This window comes from Myotis lucifugus, unplaced genomic scaffold, assembly GCF_000147115.1.
Source record: "Myotis lucifugus unplaced genomic scaffold, Myoluc2.0 scaffold_1456, whole genome shotgun sequence".
Lineage (NCBI taxonomy): Eukaryota > Metazoa > Chordata > Mammalia > Chiroptera > Vespertilionidae > Myotis > Myotis lucifugus.
This window is the reverse complement of record NW_005872504.1, coordinates 29,417-47,089: the sequence shown is the minus strand read 5'-3', so window position 1 is coordinate 47,089 and position 17,673 is coordinate 29,417. Positions and strand designations below refer to the sequence as shown.

General features: G+C 48.8%; 1 protein-coding gene across 1 annotated transcript in view; it reads left to right on the top strand.

The window, feature by feature from the left end:
- The window catches only part of LOC102423975 (unconventional prefoldin RPB5 interactor-like), a gene marked incomplete at its 5' end in the record, with an annotated part of 43,714 nt that overhangs the window by 13,561 nt on the left and 12,480 nt on the right, over nt 1-17,673 (top strand). The window contains 3 exons of the mRNA XM_023748502.1: nt 9,624-9,658; nt 13,284-13,362; nt 14,379-14,514. Of these exons, the coding sequence (XP_023604270.1) occupies nt 9,624-9,658; nt 13,284-13,362; nt 14,379-14,514 (250 nt within the window). The remainder of the gene's footprint in view (nt 1-9,623; nt 9,659-13,283; nt 13,363-14,378; nt 14,515-17,673) is intronic.

Sequence of the window (17,673 nt, the reverse complement as noted above, 5' to 3'; positions counted from 1 at the left end):
CTGACCCTCCGACCCCGAACCCCGGTCCAGCCCCGCCGTCCGGGCCCGGCTCGCCCCGACCCCGCGTCCGGGACGCGCGCGGCCTCCGGGCCCCGAGGAGACGGAAAGTGACGGAGAAACTTTTGTCACGTGCTCTTGTTGTCTTTTGTCCGCCGCCCTTTGACCTCCGAGGGGAGGGGGCTGCTGGGTAACTGTCCACCTGCCGTGCACCAGGTGCGCGCCGGTGCCGCGTGCACGGGCTGCGGGGCCGGTCGGAGTGGAGGCTCCGTTCTCCCCGCGGCCGCCACGGAAGGAACGGTGCCCGGCGAAGAGGGACGGAAGCCCTGCATCTCCGAACGGACTGAAGGAAGACCTGCACCCGCTGAAGACGGACAGCCTGACTGTTTTTTGTTTTTAAATAATTATGTGTTTTTAAAAATTGCATTGTAGGGAGAGTAAGGGAGCGAGAGAGAAACATCAGTGATGACAGCATCACCCATCGCTGCCTCCTGCGCGCCCCCCACGGGGATGGAGCCAGCGCCCCGATGGGACTCGGACCGGGACCTGGTTCGCAGGTCGGATCCCCACCCCTGAGTCCCACCGGCCGCGCCAGCGCCCCGTGTCCAGCTCAGGGTGCGCCTTTGAATTCTGTGCCACGAGCTCTCCCGAAAGCCTGAGACTCCGACGTGGAAAAGCAGCGTGTCATTTGCTGACCAGGTCCCGGGTCCGGTTGGGAGAGAGCATCCGGTTCAGAGGGAGAGGAAGTTGTTGCAAACTCACCGAGGGGGCCGCTCACCTTCTCTGTTGAGCTTTTCTGCATAAAACCCGCTCGGACACAGGTCTGCAAAGATACACAGGTGCTCACAGGGCCTAGAGCAGCCCTGCTTCACCTGGCCCCCAGCTGCCTGCGGTCTCCCCTGCCCGGTGCTGGCTGCCTCGGTATCCGTGCACCTGTCTTTAATGCCGCAGACCAGCGGTTTGCAAAGGGTGTGCTGCGAGGACTTTAAAAACGTGCAATGCCTGGCTATTCAGTCAGGGGCACTTGGATTGCCAAGTAATACAGTGACAGCAGCCAGCACAGCGGTAGCGTCTAGAACGAATGAATCAAGATCGTACCTTTATCTTGGGCCAGGTCGGCACACAGTGCACTGTATTTTCTGGTGTGAGCAGAATTTCAGCCATCAGTGTATATGAGATGAAAAAGGCTGAAAATCGCTGCTGTACACAGCCGTCAGGTTTAAACGGCTTTTTTCGAGATGAGGGATTAAACATGCAACAGGTTTGGCATGTTTAAGTTGCAGGTCCATGGATCTTAATTTTTTTTTTAAGAGAAAAATCAAAGAAGAAAGAAGAGACGGCTCTTTTTGAAACCCGTTTGTTCATTTTTGGCAAAACTTTACGTTTTTGTTCTTTTAGCAAATGCGAGGCAGACCTCGGAAGGTGATGCTCCCAGAATCCCTTTGGCCTCGGTCATAGAGGTGTGCCCAGTGCTCCCCGAGGTGTCCCCTCCCCTGGGGCATGCTGGTCTTACTCTGATGCCCGTGTGGCTGAAGTGTGGGGGATGCAGGGGGTGCTCGGAACAGCCCTCGGGGGTGGTGTCCAGTTGCCTTTGGAAACTGCCTTTCAGGCCCAGTCCTGGGACTGAGGAACTGTCCTCAGTGGACATCACTCTGCCCCGGCTCCTCTCCTGTGTCTTGTTGATAAATAAGCAAGTACAGTAAGCATGTGCGTGTCTGTCACGGTAGGTTCAGTCACTCCCAGGCCGTGATAAGGTCTCTGTAAATAGGCTAGCATGTCAAACTCAAAGGCTAACACCGGCCAAATAAGGTTGAAGTTTATGTGGGCCGCAAAAACACAAAAGCTTCAATTTTCATAGAAACGTAGGTTTATTTCGATAGAGACATGCTGAATACAAAGGGCTGAAGTAAATGAGTCATCGTTAACAAAATAATAGAACATTTTAATATTTTTTCTTCGCCCTGGCCTGTTTGACTCAGTGGATAGAGCGTCGGCCTGCAAACCGAAAGGTCCCAGGTTCGATTCCAGTCAAGGGCACATGCCCAGGTTGTGGGCTTGATCCCCAGTGGGGAGCTTGCAGGAGGCAGTCAATCCATGATTCTCATCATGGATCTATCTCTCTCTCTCTTCCTTCCTCTCTGAAATCAATAAAAATATAAAAATATTAAAAAAAAATTTTTTTTCTTGAACATTAACTTATCAGACACTGAATAACTGTAAATTAATAAGCATAATGCAAGTAAACCTATTTTTCTTTTTTTAATTTTAATTTTTTAAAATATATTTTTATTGATTTCAGAGAGAAAGGGAGAGGGGGAGATAGAAACATCAATGATGAGAGAGAATCATTGATCGGCTGCCTCCTGCATGCCCCCTACTGTGGATCGAGCCCGCAACCTGGGCGTCTTGATCGGAATCGAACCCGAGACCCTTCAGTCCGCAGGCCGAGGCTCTATCCACTGAGCCAAACCAGCTAGGGCTGCCATTTTTAACCTCTTACCTGTTTGCTGGCACAGGTACCTGGCACATGTTGGACCCCCAAGAAATGTTTGCGGCACAAATGAGTAAACTTACCACACCAGCTTTCACTGCTTTCCTATTCTGTAAACTCGTGACACGTTAAAATGGGAATGTTCTCCGTTGTCCTCTTTGGGTCTCAGTCTGCTAGCACAGTCTAGGTTTTTAGTTAGCGTGTGGGCCTGTGTTCATTTCATCCCCCTGTATGGAGTTCTTCATTCAACCTTCACTTCAGCCGGACTCGGGACTTTGAAATCTTAGCTGTCCTTGAAGTACCAGCTCAAAAATGCCACACCTTCCTTGGTTCCTCTAGCCAAAAGACCAATAGCTGATGTTTTTTGCAAAGTTAAACCTATTTTTTCTTGTTCTCCGAAAGCGAAATATTTCCTGTTGTGCACACCAAACAAGTTAGTACAAGACTCACGATGCTGCTAAAATATTCACTGCCAGTATTAGTGGAGAGAAGTGGTGCACCTTCGAGTAAGGGAAATGAATGCAACAGGATTATAGTCATCAGTCATTAGCGAACCTTGTAGTTCATTATTAATAATGATGTATAACAGGATATTGTAAAAATTAAGTTATGAAATTTTTATTAAAACGTTTCTTACAGACTTATATTGGCTGGGCTGCAAAAATATTCATTGTGGGCCGCGAGTTTGACATGCTTGGGCTACTGTATTTGAAAGGGTCTGCTTCAGGACAGGAGACCCGAAATATAGCTACCCTTTTTTTCATAGATTTTTAAAAAAATCCTCACCCAAGGATATGCATTTATTGATTTTACCACCATCCATCTCCAGAACTTTTTTTTATCTTGGGAAACTGAAACTACACATGAATCAATTCCCCCTCCCCCTCCCCTCCCCTGCCCCTACCCCCCCCCTCCCCTCAGCAGCTGCCAATTTACTTTCTGTCTCTGTGAGTCTGACTGTAGACGTCTCACATAAGTGGCGTCATACAGCATTTGTCCTTTTGAGACTGGCTTATTGCACTTAGCATAACGTCTTCAGTGTTTATTCATATCACAGACTACGTATATCAGGGTTCCCTTTTTTTTTTAAAGTATATTTTATTGATTTTTTACAGAGAGGAAGGGAGAGGGACAGAGAGTTAGAAACATCAATGAGAGAGAAACATCGATCAGCTGCCTCCTGCACACCTCCCACTGGGGATGTGCCCGCAACCAAGGTACATGCCCTTGACCGGAATCGAACCTGGGACTCTTCAGTCTGCAGGCCAACGCTCTATCCACTGAGCCAAACCGGTTAGGGCAGGGTTCCCTTTTGTAGACTGAATAATACTCCGTTGTATGGATATGCCACATTTGGCTATTCATTCATCCATCGATGGACGAGGGTTGCTTCCTTATTTTGACTGTTAGGAATAATGCTGCCGTGACCTTGACCTGCAGCTCTCGCAATCCTGCTTTGACTTCTTTGGGGAAGATACCCAGAAGTGGGATGGCTGGCTCACCTGTCATCTGTGTCTGATTTTGTAGGAACCACCAATCTGTTTTCCACAGCGGCTCCGCCATGTTGCACTGACGTGGGTATCACTCTCATCGCTGTCACGGTGGCGGTTTCACCTCCTTGGATGTTCTTTCTTTGCCTTTTTAGGGGCTTCCTTTGATTTATTCAAACACACCTTGTTGATGTGTTTTCTCCGCTCTGATAACTTGTTCCTGATACATTCTTTTCTACTGTGGTACGTTAGTACTATACTTCATATGTATTTGTTAGCACTAAGTATACTGTATGTTTATACTACACTTTGCCTACTATTCTTCTTTCTTACGAGGGCCTTTTTCCCAGAGGTCGCAACGTGCGCTCATTTACCTGCCCCAGCGCATGCATTATCGCTCCATGCACTTGAATTCCGTGTGCTTTAAGCACTCTGGTGTTTTATTATTTTATGGGGCCCACATTGATTTATCGTGACCTTTTTAAAAATACCTGTCCAGTAGCTCTTTCGTTCCTCCTGCACTTACATTGCTCCGAACAGTCCCTGTGGCATGTCTTTTCTCGCCGGGTTATTGAGACGTGGCTGACCCGTGCCCCCGTGTGAGTTTCAGTGGTTACACCTTAGCGAGCGAACATTTGCTGTGCACATCATCATGGATGTCCGGGTACTTTCTCCCACTTTAAGATTTCACTCTGTTTTCATTTTTCCTTATTTTTGTTGACGTCAGCTCCAGCTCTAACTCTGTTGCTCCTTGGAGGGCAGTGTCTGTCCTCCCTGCGCCTGCCCCGGCTGCTGGGAAATTGTGTCTTTTCTTTGGTTTTTATCAGATGACGGTGCTGAGCCCTGTGCGTCCTCCTGCTTGTGTTTCGTCTGCAGTGAGCTGTTTCTTTAGGGAGTGGCAGGCATGTCAGACATAGTCCGGCCTCGCTAAAGGGACCGGCGTGAATACGGGAACGTGCGGGCAGCCTGCGTAGGAAACGGGCTCAGTGTCCAGGGGCGGTGAGGAGGGTCGTGTTGATTCCATCCTGGCTATATTTGTTGCATAAGAACCTCCAAGTGTTTTGGCGAGTGGCTCTATATAATTGAAGTTAACTTTTGGTAGCAGCTTTGGTATTTTTGCCTTTTAGGATATTTAGAAAGTGAAGTTGTTTACAAGCGTTACACAGAACCCCAGTGCATTGCAGTTTAGTGCTCGTGTTGAATTTTTTTTCTGGTAGGAACCTGTAGTCAGTTCCTCCTTCTTTACAGAGAAGGCTGGCTCCCTAAGAGACATGCAGTGTTTACTGATTTGTTGGCGCGCACGTCTTAGGTGCTGTGTGACGACATGTGTGCACCTACTTTCTTAATCGACAGAACGTCCTTTACTAACGCTCAGTTCAGCCGTTAAGGAGCTGTCAGCTCAGTCAGCGTAGCCTCCAGGCCCTTTTCCTTTCTGACTCGGGGCACTGAAACCCAGCATGTGGACGTGGCCGATGGCAGCCGGCAGGAGAGGCACGGCCCTCGGAGCTGTGCCTGGGCAGTCCTCGGGCAGCCGGCAGGAGAGGCACGGCCCTCGGAGCTGTGCCTGGGCAGTCCGAGGGCTCTCACCGCGGCTGTTGCAGGAGCGATCCGGAGTGCAGTGTAGGGAGACAGTGAGGAGTGAAGGGCGAGGTTCCGAGCCACTGAGGCACAGCACCCGTCCTCCGGCTTCTTCTCCAGGCCACTTGGAATGTGGCTTGGATTTCCCAAGGGGACGCACGGCTGATGCCCCTGGCGGACTGTCACCAACGTCAGGAGCGCAAGGGGAATGAGTGGAGACTTACACACGGAGGCCAGGCCTGCCTGCCTTCCTAAGGCGGGAGCAAAGGCGTTCTTACTCCTGCGTCCCGTAGGCTTTGTTGACTTAAAACCAATCACATATCACTTAGCCCTTCGTAGCAGAATGTGCCTCTATGTCAGCGGGACCCCGACGTAAAGGAAAACCAGTTTGTTGGCTGGGCCGTGTGTCATTGTCATCCTGGACGTGTAACTCGGTTAGTGCCTCAAACATACGCTGCGATGTGATAGTGACTACAGGCCAGCCCTCTTCCTCTAGCACGCACGCACGCACACACACGCACGCACGCACACACACGCACGCACGCACAAATGCTTAGTTGCTTGACCTGAGGGTCATGAGCTGAGTGAAGCATTGGAAGAAGGAAGGACTGTTATTGGTGGATATAGTGAAGCATTGGAAGAAGGAAGGACTGTTATTGGTGGATGTAAGCTTTCTTGATTTTCCTGCATTACTGTGACTGTGGGTTTATGGCGGGAGGGCAGGAGCAGCAGCCGAGTCAGAGAGAGAGAGAGAGAGAGAGAGAGGATGCACACAGCTGCTTTCCTGTGGACGCGTCCCACGCAGTGAGCGTGGGCTTTGGGACTGGGAGACCCGGTTTAAAACCGTTTCCCTCTTAGCGGTTCTTGGCAGCTGTAACTGGGTGCGTGACTTCACTGCTGAACACAGGTGCCCGCTCGTCAGGAGAGGACGAGGCCTCCTGACAACTGCTTGCAGCTGGTTGATGAGGGGCCGTCTTGGCTGTTAGCCTTACTCTTGGGGTAGGTGGGGCAGGTGCCATGTGACTGACGACTGGGGTGTCGGCAAAGACTCTTAGAGAGAGAGCGTCGTAAAAGGCGGTAGGCCGGCTCCTAGCCGACCCCTGTACTGGACTTAGTGCTCTACTTCCACTACGGACATATTTTATTTACAATTCCTGGCTGTAAGTGCCATTATATTACAGAATTGACGGAGTCAGTTATTTTAATTATTGAAGCCTGCTGACCAATTCTTTTTCTAAAAATGTGCCCCGTTCAATAAGATTTTCTTTCTTCAGGAGCAACAGTTTCATGTTTTGGCAGGTTTAACTTAGAAAGCTGGAATTGGCTCAGTTCCTGTTCCTCGATAGCCATCTTTTTTAAAAAAGCTTGTGTGAAGGACCACAAAGTAACGAAATGTTTCTTGTTGTTTTTCCCCAAGGGTTGTTTATAGAACCAGGCTCACTATCTTCTGGTCACTTTATTAATAGTTAAAGGAATAATCAGTTCGTTTTCAGAGGGAATAAGATTATTTGGAATTATTTAACTTCACAGAAAAATGAGACAGGTTTGTTTTTTAACCCAGGTAGACTCAAGTTTGAATCATAAGATTTTCTTCCTTCTAAAATTTTCCTTCACATTTACATTGTAGAAATTTACTAAATTAAAAAAACAGCAACTTGCTGTGACGAGGAAAACTACAGATATCTCACAATGTAAGCACAACTGCCTGGGTTCAGGTGTTGTCGGAAGCCGTGGACTGAGTCCTGTAGCAGAGAGAACCGTGGACGTGCCATGGGAGCTGTGTCCGTGCGGGCCTCCTTCACCTTTTCCTTTATTTCTTTGGTTCTCAAAATATCTGGCCTGTATTTGGATGGCGCCCAGCTGCAACCTCTGTTCTGAACCCTACCCGTAGCCAGTAGACACTTCAGTGTAAGACAGTCTTTTTGGCAGTGAAAGTTTCCCTTGTAAATGACGAAATAGATTTGTTGTTGTTGTATCCTTGAAATCTGTTCCTGGGAAACTATTTTTAGGAAAGAGAAGGGACCAGGGGAGGGGCGGGCTGGGGCAGGGTAGCTGGGACCTGGTGGGGAGCAGGGGGGGGATGGCAGGAAGACGGGCCATCCTACCGCGGACTTGTTTTTTAAGCATAAAAAGCGGATGTGCCAAATTTACATATTTACTAATTAAAAGCTTTCCTGGAAGCCTTCCGTAGACTATCTTCTGTGACCTTTCACACCGTCACTAATGGATATTGCAGAGAACATTTCATCGAAGGCCCTTTAAATAATGTAGGTGATTATGAATATGTAACTAGTTAATATGCAGCCGGGGCAGGTTCCGCGTGGAGGTTAATGAAGCCCTGCTCGGGTGCTGCCGGCTCACCTCATGCGTGGAGCCCGGCGTCGGCTGCAGCGGGGTCTCATCTTTTCACGGCTGTTCAGTAGGAGCTTCATCAGAAGGGTTCCAGGCAGAGGTGTTCTTTTCAATGGACACGGAGCTCTGTGTGTCTTTCACAGCGACGGCCAGATCAGAGACAGCGGGTGGACTGGTGTCGCTGCGGCCGGCCCTTCTAGGTGCCTGGTCGGCGGTGTCAGCGCCGCTGCTCAGTGCGGCTCAGGGAGTGATCCTCCGAGCTCCTCCTCCCACAGCGGACCCCCTGTGCTGAGTGAATGGGGTGTGGTTGGGGGTCTGATCACAGCATGCATTCTGTGCAGGATTCCTGCCCTCGTATTTAACATGTCCCAAAGGAGGACAGTTATTTCAGGAATTACTAGTAAATGTTAGAGAGATTTAGTGACAGCCCCCACCCCCTTGTGATTTCTGGGTAAAACATTAAGCAGACAGACAGTCAGTTATCGGTGTTCAGAACAGTGAGCCAGAGCAGTGGGTGTCAAACCAGATACAGCGCCCTGGCCGGTGCTCAGTTGGTTGGAGCATCGTCCCATACACCAAGGTTGTGGCTTCGTACCAGTCGGGGCACATACTTAGCTTGCGGGTGCTATCCTGGTTGGGGTGCATGTGGGAGGCAACTGATGGATGTTTCTCTCCCTCCCTCCCTCCCTCCCTCCCACCCCCTTCCCCTTCCTTCCTTTCACTAAAAAAAAAAAATCAATAATTAAAAAAAACTAAACATATCCTTAGGTGAGGATTCAAAAAAAAACACACAAAACAAAACCCCAGATAATTCTATTTTTTTTTTCATGTGGCTTTGTATTGAGCCTTTTGGCTTTTATTCCTTAGTTTCTTTGTCTCTAAAATGGTGCTACAGCATTTGAAATTATTATTTAAGATGTTTATTAATGGGCCATGTAAAAGCAAGTGATTAATAATCTTTGGAAACAGTGTTGCTTTTCAATTGCCATGTAAGTGTCTTCCCCTTTATTGGCTAGTGTTCTTACTGGTGTTCTGAGCATTGTGGGAATCTACTGAAATACCGCGGAGGGAAACAAACAACTTTTGTCATTAATTTTACTGTTTTCGTATTATAGGCTCAACTGGCTATGAGGTGCTTACACTTTTATCATAATTCACAGAGGGAACAAATGGGCTGTTCAGAGCATCTCTTTATCCCAAGTATTTCCCTTTGAAAATGTAGTAGAAAGATATCACTGAACTCATTTTTAATGCGTCAGAATAAAAATCACAGGTGAGAACATTCGGAGATATACTGACAAAATAAAATATTTTCACTACTGTCATTTTTTTTAACTGATGAAACGTGGATGTTACATTAGCTTTTTTGTTATTTGTAACATTTGTGTATCCTACAAAATATGTAACATTGAAAGCAGGTCTGTAGATTGTACAAAATACTAGTTATCTTATATCGTGTGTCATCTCACTGCTGTGCAGCGGGCTTCGCCCCGAGCCCGAGCCGGGAGCTGTAATTTGTTCTGCGGTTATCAGCCCGCATTAGAGGGGGTGATGGAGTGTGCTGCTCAGGAGCCAGCGCTCCCATCTCGGCGCGGGTGACACGTACAGATGGGGCCGGAGGCGCCGTGGAATCTGTAAGGCCCGCTCGCGGCGACGCGGGTTTTGAGCTGTGCCATGCCCTGTTTCTCATGAGGAGTTATCTGTTTCCATGACAGGTGGTCACCGGCTGCCGAGAGCGGATCCAGCACTGGTGAGTGAAGGGCGCTTTTATCACTTTTCTGAGACCCTGTCGGCCGCCGTCTGCGTTGAAGCAGCGTGTGCCTGTGTCTGGGGAGCCCATGACTGAATGCCGCTAGCGCTCTCCATGTTGAGTGCCTTGGCCGCTCATTTATATCGTCTGTCACTGTTTGCTGACTTACGTGTTCCCTGATTTCCTGAAGTTGTGTCACCATTTGTGTTTATTCTAAGGGCCTTCTTTTCTCCTTTCTTTTCTTTAGTGTTAGAATAACATTAATATTATGAAGACAGACATTTTTGAACTAGACTAATCATAGCTCTACTTGGGAATAGTTCTTATGTTTCTACTGGGATAATAATTGGATCAGCTGCTGGAAAGTCAGGGCGGAAAGGTGCACGTGTCCTGAAGTTTGAGCCTCTGAGCAGCTGCAGTGCGAGCCGTCCTGTCTGCTCAGTGCTGATCCCGAGTTCATAGCGCGCTTGGTGCACAGCCCTCCTCTGTCTCTGAGGACGCCCAGCTCGGAGCCTGCGGTCCAGCTGCTGACTCAGGTGTGAAGTCACAGTGCGGCGCTGGGCGCTGGGCGCTGGGCACTGTGCCCTGTGCCCTCTTCCCTGTGCGCTGTGCCCTGTGCCCTGTGCCCTGTGCGCTGTGCCCTGTGCCCTGTGCGCTGTTTGGGGAGGTGACTGGGAGACCGCAGGCCGCCTGCTTCCTGCCTGCAGGGTGAGTGAGGAGCGCCGACTGCCCTCGGTGCTGGGACTGAATCCTTGCTCAGACACCATCAAGCACAGAATATTTTAAATTTATTTTAAGAGGCTTTTTCTTCATGCCTGAGAGACCTCCGAGGAAATGGTTCCTGGTTAGTGTGTCAGGTGCTGTTTGGCTCCAGCGCACTAGGCTGCAGGCAGGGCTGGGGGCGGAGTCTGCACTCTGCTCCTCCCCGCGCTGCACTCTGACTGCTGCTCCGGGTTCCGGCTATGCCGCGTGGATCCACCTGTGAATAACCCAGCGCCTCTTCATGTCCAGTAAACGCCTGTCGTGCAGCCCCGTGCAGCCTGTCATCACACATCCGTCAGGTTAAAGCTCGGAGTGCAGGTCCCCGGCCAGGGAACTCATCCCTGCCCGCCCTGCTAATTTGGTCAAAGTGAACCATTTACCGTTTTATAAGTGATTCCTAGAGGAAGCCTTATTAGTGTTGGCTTCTCTCTCTGTTGGTTTTAATCAGGAAATCAGGAAATTAGCGAAGGGTTGGGTTCAGTGAGAATAGACACTGATTTGCACCCTCGTGTCACTCACCACCTGCGCTGGTGCTTGTGGAGGTGGAGGCTTCTTCAGGGCGAGGGCACGCCCTCCTGTCCATGGCACCCCGTGCCGCACCCACAGGACGAGGTGCCTGAGTGGACGGCGGCCACGTGCTCGGCTAGTTGGATGCAGCACCGTAGTTGCCGGCACTACAGGCCTGGCGAGCAAGGACGGACGGACATGGCATTTAGTTCGGGGCAGGTCCATGGGACTCAGACTCAATCTCCAGCTTCACAGAGCCCCCCACACAGAGAGGCGTGGCTAGGGGACCTCCACGTCTCTCTGCCAGCGAGAGGGAACCTTGTCTGTGCATGAAAAGCCCCAGAACTGCTTTCCCGTTAAATGTGTCTCTTCCTCTAAATCAGTTCTGATACGGCTCAGGAAGCAGACTTCCTTTTGGTTTAAATGAGGACCTGCTATAGCTAGGATCTAAATGGCCAGTGAAGTTGCTAACTTATTATATGAAAACCTGGGAACCAGTGTCTTCTCCCGGAAGCGGGGTGCTGTTTGGGAGCACGGTGGCTTTCTCGGGTGTGGCATTCCCTTCGTGCCGCAGCCATGATCCAGGGGCCGGTCGGATGCTGCTGTCGGGCTGAGCGGCCGCCCTGGAGGCCTGACCAGTTGGTCACTGAGCAGGAATCGCAGCAGATTTGCACTGTGTGGGAGGCAGGAGGCCCCAGGGAGGCCGGGCTGCTCCTCACGCTGCTGACCCGGGCGTTAGCCTCGTCTACAGCACAGTCCGTGCAGCCGAGCCGTTCTCGGTGGTGACAGCAACGCAGTGAAGGAGCAGAGAGGGTGATGTCTACTGACCATGCTGGTCTGTGCACTTTCGAAGGATTCGTTCATGCAAAGGGCAGAGTGAATATTCTGGGCTTCAGGGTGTGAATGGTGTGTAGCTTCCCTCCTCTCCTTTACCCCCAATTCTTGTAAACAACTGTTTTTCACCAGCTTCTTGCAAAGCTGCCCAGGAATCGTTTGCATCTAAGCTAATGTTAGTGTGTGAGCATTTGCAAAATCACTCTTCTAAAACATAACTGCTAGCGGACAGTAGGTTTAACAAGCACCTACGGCCTGCAGGCGTTGCACCAAGTTGGCCTCATAGACACTCGCTGTCCCATTTCCTGCCCGCACAGCCCCATCTCTGGAGCCCCGCACGGCACAGCTGGCTGTGCAGTCTGTCAGCAAGGCCTGTTCCAGAAGGACCTCTGACAGGAGAGACCTGGTTTCTCTCACGTGTGTGGTTCCTCATCTTCCTCCTTCCTCTTTCGTGAGAGGAGAATGTTGAAGAGTGACTCTGACTGCAGGAATATTCTCAGGGCGAGTGGCAGACACGTGAAGTCCCTCGTGTCCTCTGGACTCGCTGCGGCAGTGGTATTGGTTGTGCCCCTGGTGACTCAGGGAGCCGAGGCGTCAACTGAAAGCAGGCCCCATGCTTGTAGAAGTCATTTTTATTATCTGGAGAGCGAGGGTTCGTGGCAATTTATCCCAATTTCAGTTTGACAACATCTACATGTTCTTTTTAAATTGCTTGCTGAATTGGTGAGGTTTGTTACTTTAAAACGTTGACAGAACCTTCTGCTTTAAAACACGTCAGTGCCCTGGTTTTGCCTGCAGCCGGCACCCTAGGGGGGACCCTCAGGAAACCTCATCTCCAGGGAAGGGCTGTGCTTGCAGGGGGTGTAGGCCCCGAGGGGCTCCCAGGTAGAGGCGGCGGCCATCTCTGCTCCTGCAAAGTCCCATCTTTGTTGTCGACATGAACTGCCAGGCAGCTGTTTGGATGGAGCGTGAAGCAGATGCAGAGCCGGAGGGCTGCCTGTGCTGACCGCTGCCTGATTTCTTCCCGCCCCTGTGGGCTCTCCCCCCTCATCACAGGAGCCGCCTAGATGAGGGGCATGGCTCCCCACTTTCCAGCCCCCAGCTTTCTGAGGACGGGAGCCCTGATCAGGTTTTATTGGTGGTTTCTACTCGGCAGCCAGTGTCCACTCACCCAGGAGCGTCCCTAGCCCCTTCCTGCCTCTCAGTTTCCGTTTCCCTCCAGCAGCACTGTCTGCCTTAGCTGCCAGGTTTCGCTCAGCTCAGGCACCTTCCTCCAGAGGAGACACGAGTCTCCGGATGGGAGTGCTGCTCTTCTGAGGCCAGAGCCCCGGCGGCGCCCTCCCCGAGAAGTGTGTCGCGGCGTCATGCCATCACGAAACTTGGTGAAAACTGGATTTGTAAATGAAAAAACATTTCCGTCTTCAGATGGCTAGAACGAGGTTTCTCACTGTCCGCGCGCTGGCACAGGGCCTGCGGAGGAGCGACGGGCGTGCTGATGGAGGGTTTGGTGTTTTTGTCACAGGCAGCAGGTGGAGGACGACTACGGCGCCCTGCAGGAGCGGCTCGGCACCCTGCCCGACAAGCTGTCCTACAGCATCATGGTGGGTCCGTGTCCCCTGCGGGGCCCTTGTGTCTTGTGGAGACACTACCCTGGGAGGGGTGGTGTTCCTGTGCCTGCGGCGTCAGGTCACATGACCTCGCCGAGGGCCTGCGTCAGGCCGCAGCCATGGGCTCGTCTGTTTCACTTCACACTCACACCAGTCGTGGTCATCGTGGGTCTTCTTCCCCTTCCCCCAGACTGACATGAAATGGCCACATCACGGTGACATACATGGCAGAAACGCTAGCACAGAATTTGACATATTTGGTGTGCAGGTTTACTATGTCAGAAAACTGTAATTATGACAGAAATATCACACTTAGTCGCTTCCTGTTAGCCAGAGCAGGAATAGGCCATACTGTTGCGTAATTCACAGAATTAAACCCTAGAACATTGATTTTATATAAAAAGGTCCTCCTAGTTTCTGTTTAAATGATCTTCATATTGACATAGTCATCTGTTCACAAGCCCTGGATTAGATTCCGTCATTGCATGGATGTTCTTCATGAACACTGTTCTTAATTACACCAGCCCAGGCACTGTGTGTGCTGTTGTCCGTTCTACTGGCCTCAACATTTTATACATTTTGTAGATTTGTTAAAGCTACTTATTTATTCATTCCTGCTTTGCAAAAATAAATGGCTATTTTATTGGAAATAATTTTGTTTTTTTAATCAAAGGTATTAATATTTCATTACAAGGTTGTTTCATTTAGATTTATGAATGAACAAAAAGTATAAGTGAACAAAAAGCAGGTGGATGACGACTTCGAGACAGTGCTGATTTCGCTGAGGTGTATGAAATGTGCCGTCTCCCCTGTTGATTTATTAACCTAACACAAACTCCTATAGGTTTTCCTGGTGAAACTTTAAGAGAGTGTTACATTTCTGTGACGTTGACATTTTATTTTCCTTAGTGTACAGATAAAGAGACCTCAGCGCAGAGCTTTTAATGCTTAGTGTTTCATAAGATGTGTTTTCCAGTGTTCTTAATGCTGTTATTTTATTTTTTAAATAGGTACCATTTGGCCCTTTTGCCTTCATGCCAGGAAAACTCGTCCACACTAATGAAGTCACCGTTTTACTGGGGGACAACTGGTTTGCCAAGTGTTCCGCAAAGCAGGCCGTGGGCTTAGTCGAGCACCGGAAAGGACGTATGTACTGATTCTAAATGATGCTCCTTTGCTAGATGGGTCACCGGGTGCCAAGCAGGCGGCTTGTGTGTTACTGACAGGACCTTCCGTGACCTGGCCCCAGCTCTGGGTGGGGCTGTCCATCAGAGGCAGTCGGAGAAGAACCAGCCTGTGGGAGTGAGCGGGACGATGGCCCTTCTGGGTGGATTAGCACCCACATCAGTGTGTCTTTAGAAACTGCATCATGTAAATGTCATTACATGTGGTTTTGTAGGTAGAAGTTGGGAAGACATAAGAGTCGGGGGCATTTTATAGTTTATTAGTGACCTGGTGCATGGATTCATGCACATTGAAAGGAAATTAATTAGAAGGTGGCTGGCAGGGCAGGATTGGGCAAGACGGGCCGGACATGCCCTGGAGCCAACCTCCTGCAGTCCCTCCCGCCGGCCGTACCTGGGACGGCACAGCGGCTCAAGGCTGTCTGCGGAGTGAGCGGGGTCCCTCTGGCAGGTGGGGTCCCTTGGCTGGCCTGCCGGGATTGGGCCGAAACCGTCTCCCGACATCCTGAGGGGTCCTGGAGTGCAAGAGGGCACTCTGCAAAGTTGCTGTCGTACAGGGTGTGGAACGCAAACGCAAGTGTGCAGGAAACCAGATCTGGGGCCAACAGTGCCCCAGCAACAACACAGCACATGGCTGAAGGTGGAATTGCGTGGCTCCACGAGGAATTGGGCTCCCTCCTCTCTGGTTTCGGGGTGCAGCACCTGAGAACTGCCACTGCCGAGTCACTGCAGCTCGGCAGCTCCTGCGTTGAGCGCCTGCCCCCTGGTGGTCAGTGCGTGTCATAGCGACTGGTCTGACAGACACTTAGCATATTAGCCTTTTATATATATAGATAATTGGTTTGTTGTAGGCTCTCTCATTGACTTATGTTTGCTTTTAATACTTTACTACACAGAAGGAGTTAACTTTCTACTTACTGAGCTGAGAGAAATACCTGTTTTCAAAGTAGAAACAATTCTTAAACATGTGTTTTTGGGTTTGGAAGAGTGATATTTTTATTTTACAGAAGAGGCCAGGTGTGGAGAGTACCTAAAATGCACCCTTGTCTTCGTTAAGTGGTTTGAGGTCTCTGCCTCATTTTATTGAGCTAGTTCTCTAGTTTTGTTATCTGTGATACTATTTGTTGACACCAAATAGTAAGTGTGTTGTTGACAAACACACACACATTTTAGAGTTGGGTGGGTTGAATTAAGTCTAAGCTTAGTTGCATTTTAAAATTAGGTTTATTAATCTATGTTCTTATTTCTAAAATAGTATACTTAAATTGGTAGTATAATATCACCTGCTTTTTAAAATATATATATATATATATATATATATATATATTTTATTTTTTTACAGAGAGGAAGGGAGAGGGATAGAGAGTTAGAAACATCGATGAAAGAGGAACATCGATCAGCTGCCTCCTGCACACCCGCTACTAGGGATGTGCCCGCAGCCAAGGTACATGCCCTTGACTGGAATCGAACCTGGGACCCTTCAGTCCGAAGGCCGACGCTCTATCCACTGAGCCATACCGGTTAGGGCACCCCTACCTGCTTTTAACCTTTTAGGTAAATGTGCCTTTGAGAATATGTTTTTGAGGGTCCTTCTACATAATTGAGGTCATATAGATAGAAAACAGCTGAGTTTTTCAACGATGAAATGACTTCACTTACACATGAGTGGGTACCAGTTAGAGAACTCATTTACTCATTGAGATTCTGGGGTTTATATTTGGAGACTCTAATTGCAGATCAACTTGTATAAGTTTATAATGGATACATATTTTGATCTTTTGTGACACTAATCAGAATCTTATTGTTAGGCCTGTGTACATTTCTGGCAGTGATACTTCTATTGGCATTGCTGCATTAAAACAAGTCATGTGCATGCGTTAGAGGAGAGAGAATGGGCACGATTCCCTCCCAGAGGCCTTTCTTGGTGGAGAAGTGTTCACTTACTGCGGTGGCTCTGCTTATAGGAAGTCAGTTCACAGTCTGCTCAAGTTTTTTCATTTTGATTTTAATATGGGTATTTCAGCAAAGAAATCTTTAGAATCAAGATGACTTAATATATTAATGGGAGAATACTTTTAATAGAATAGAGCTCTAGGATACAGAAATATTTTTTGGTAAATTACTTTCCAATTTAAATATGGTTTTGAAAATGACCAAACATGATGACTTTTGGGATCAATATTTATCTAAGATAATTTTCAAATATATTCATATAAATTATGTCTGAGAACTTATTATGAGAAATTAATTATAAAAAAGTTTTATTCACACGGTTTTATTTTATAATACTGAAGAAAATGTTTAGGCATATTGTACTTGACATTTGCTAAGAAAAGATACTTTATGTTTCTTAAGGCAGAAAAATATAACAAGTTAAACATACTTCTTCATATTGACAGGCATTTGGGGAAGGTGGAGGTCATTGCTTGTTAAAAAAAATGGGCAAAATGAGCAAAATGGATTTAACACAAAAACAGCAAAAGGATTCAGAGGAGGGGCTCTGAGGAAGATGGTTTCTGAGAGTGTCCTACCCTCTGCTCACATCTTGCAGTTTTGCCGTTTACATCAACATGACCAGCTTTTTCAAGTTCTTTTAATTTTTAAAATTATGAGCCTGACATTGACTTTTCATTTGGTTACTGTTCGGTGAGTCAGAACACGTGTAAAGATCTGTTTAACCAGCACCACAGTCAGGACACAGAATAGGATACAGGATCCACCGCAGGACACAGGATCACGTAAAACCCCCTCGTCTTCCTCTCCGTGGTTGCATCCACCTTCACCCCTCAGGCCTGAGAAACGGCTCACATCCTCAGGCGATCCCTTCCAGGTGGGAGTCCTCCTGCTGCTTCAGGAGTCCCCCTGGCTTTGCCTTTCAGAAGTTGGAGTGTGTGCGTTGGTGTGCATCTCTTTGGGTTTATTCTACGTGGAGTTAATTGAGCCTTTTGGATTTGTGGATTCAAGTCTTTAGTCCAATTTGGGTATTTGTTTGCTCCAACCAACTGAGCCCCCCAGCCAGGGCTGTTTGCTGTTGTTTGAGTGGGGGATGGGGCAACGTCAGTGTGAAGTGCATGGTTTCAGTGTCTGCTAAGTGGCAGCACAGCCCTTTGAACTGGTCCTG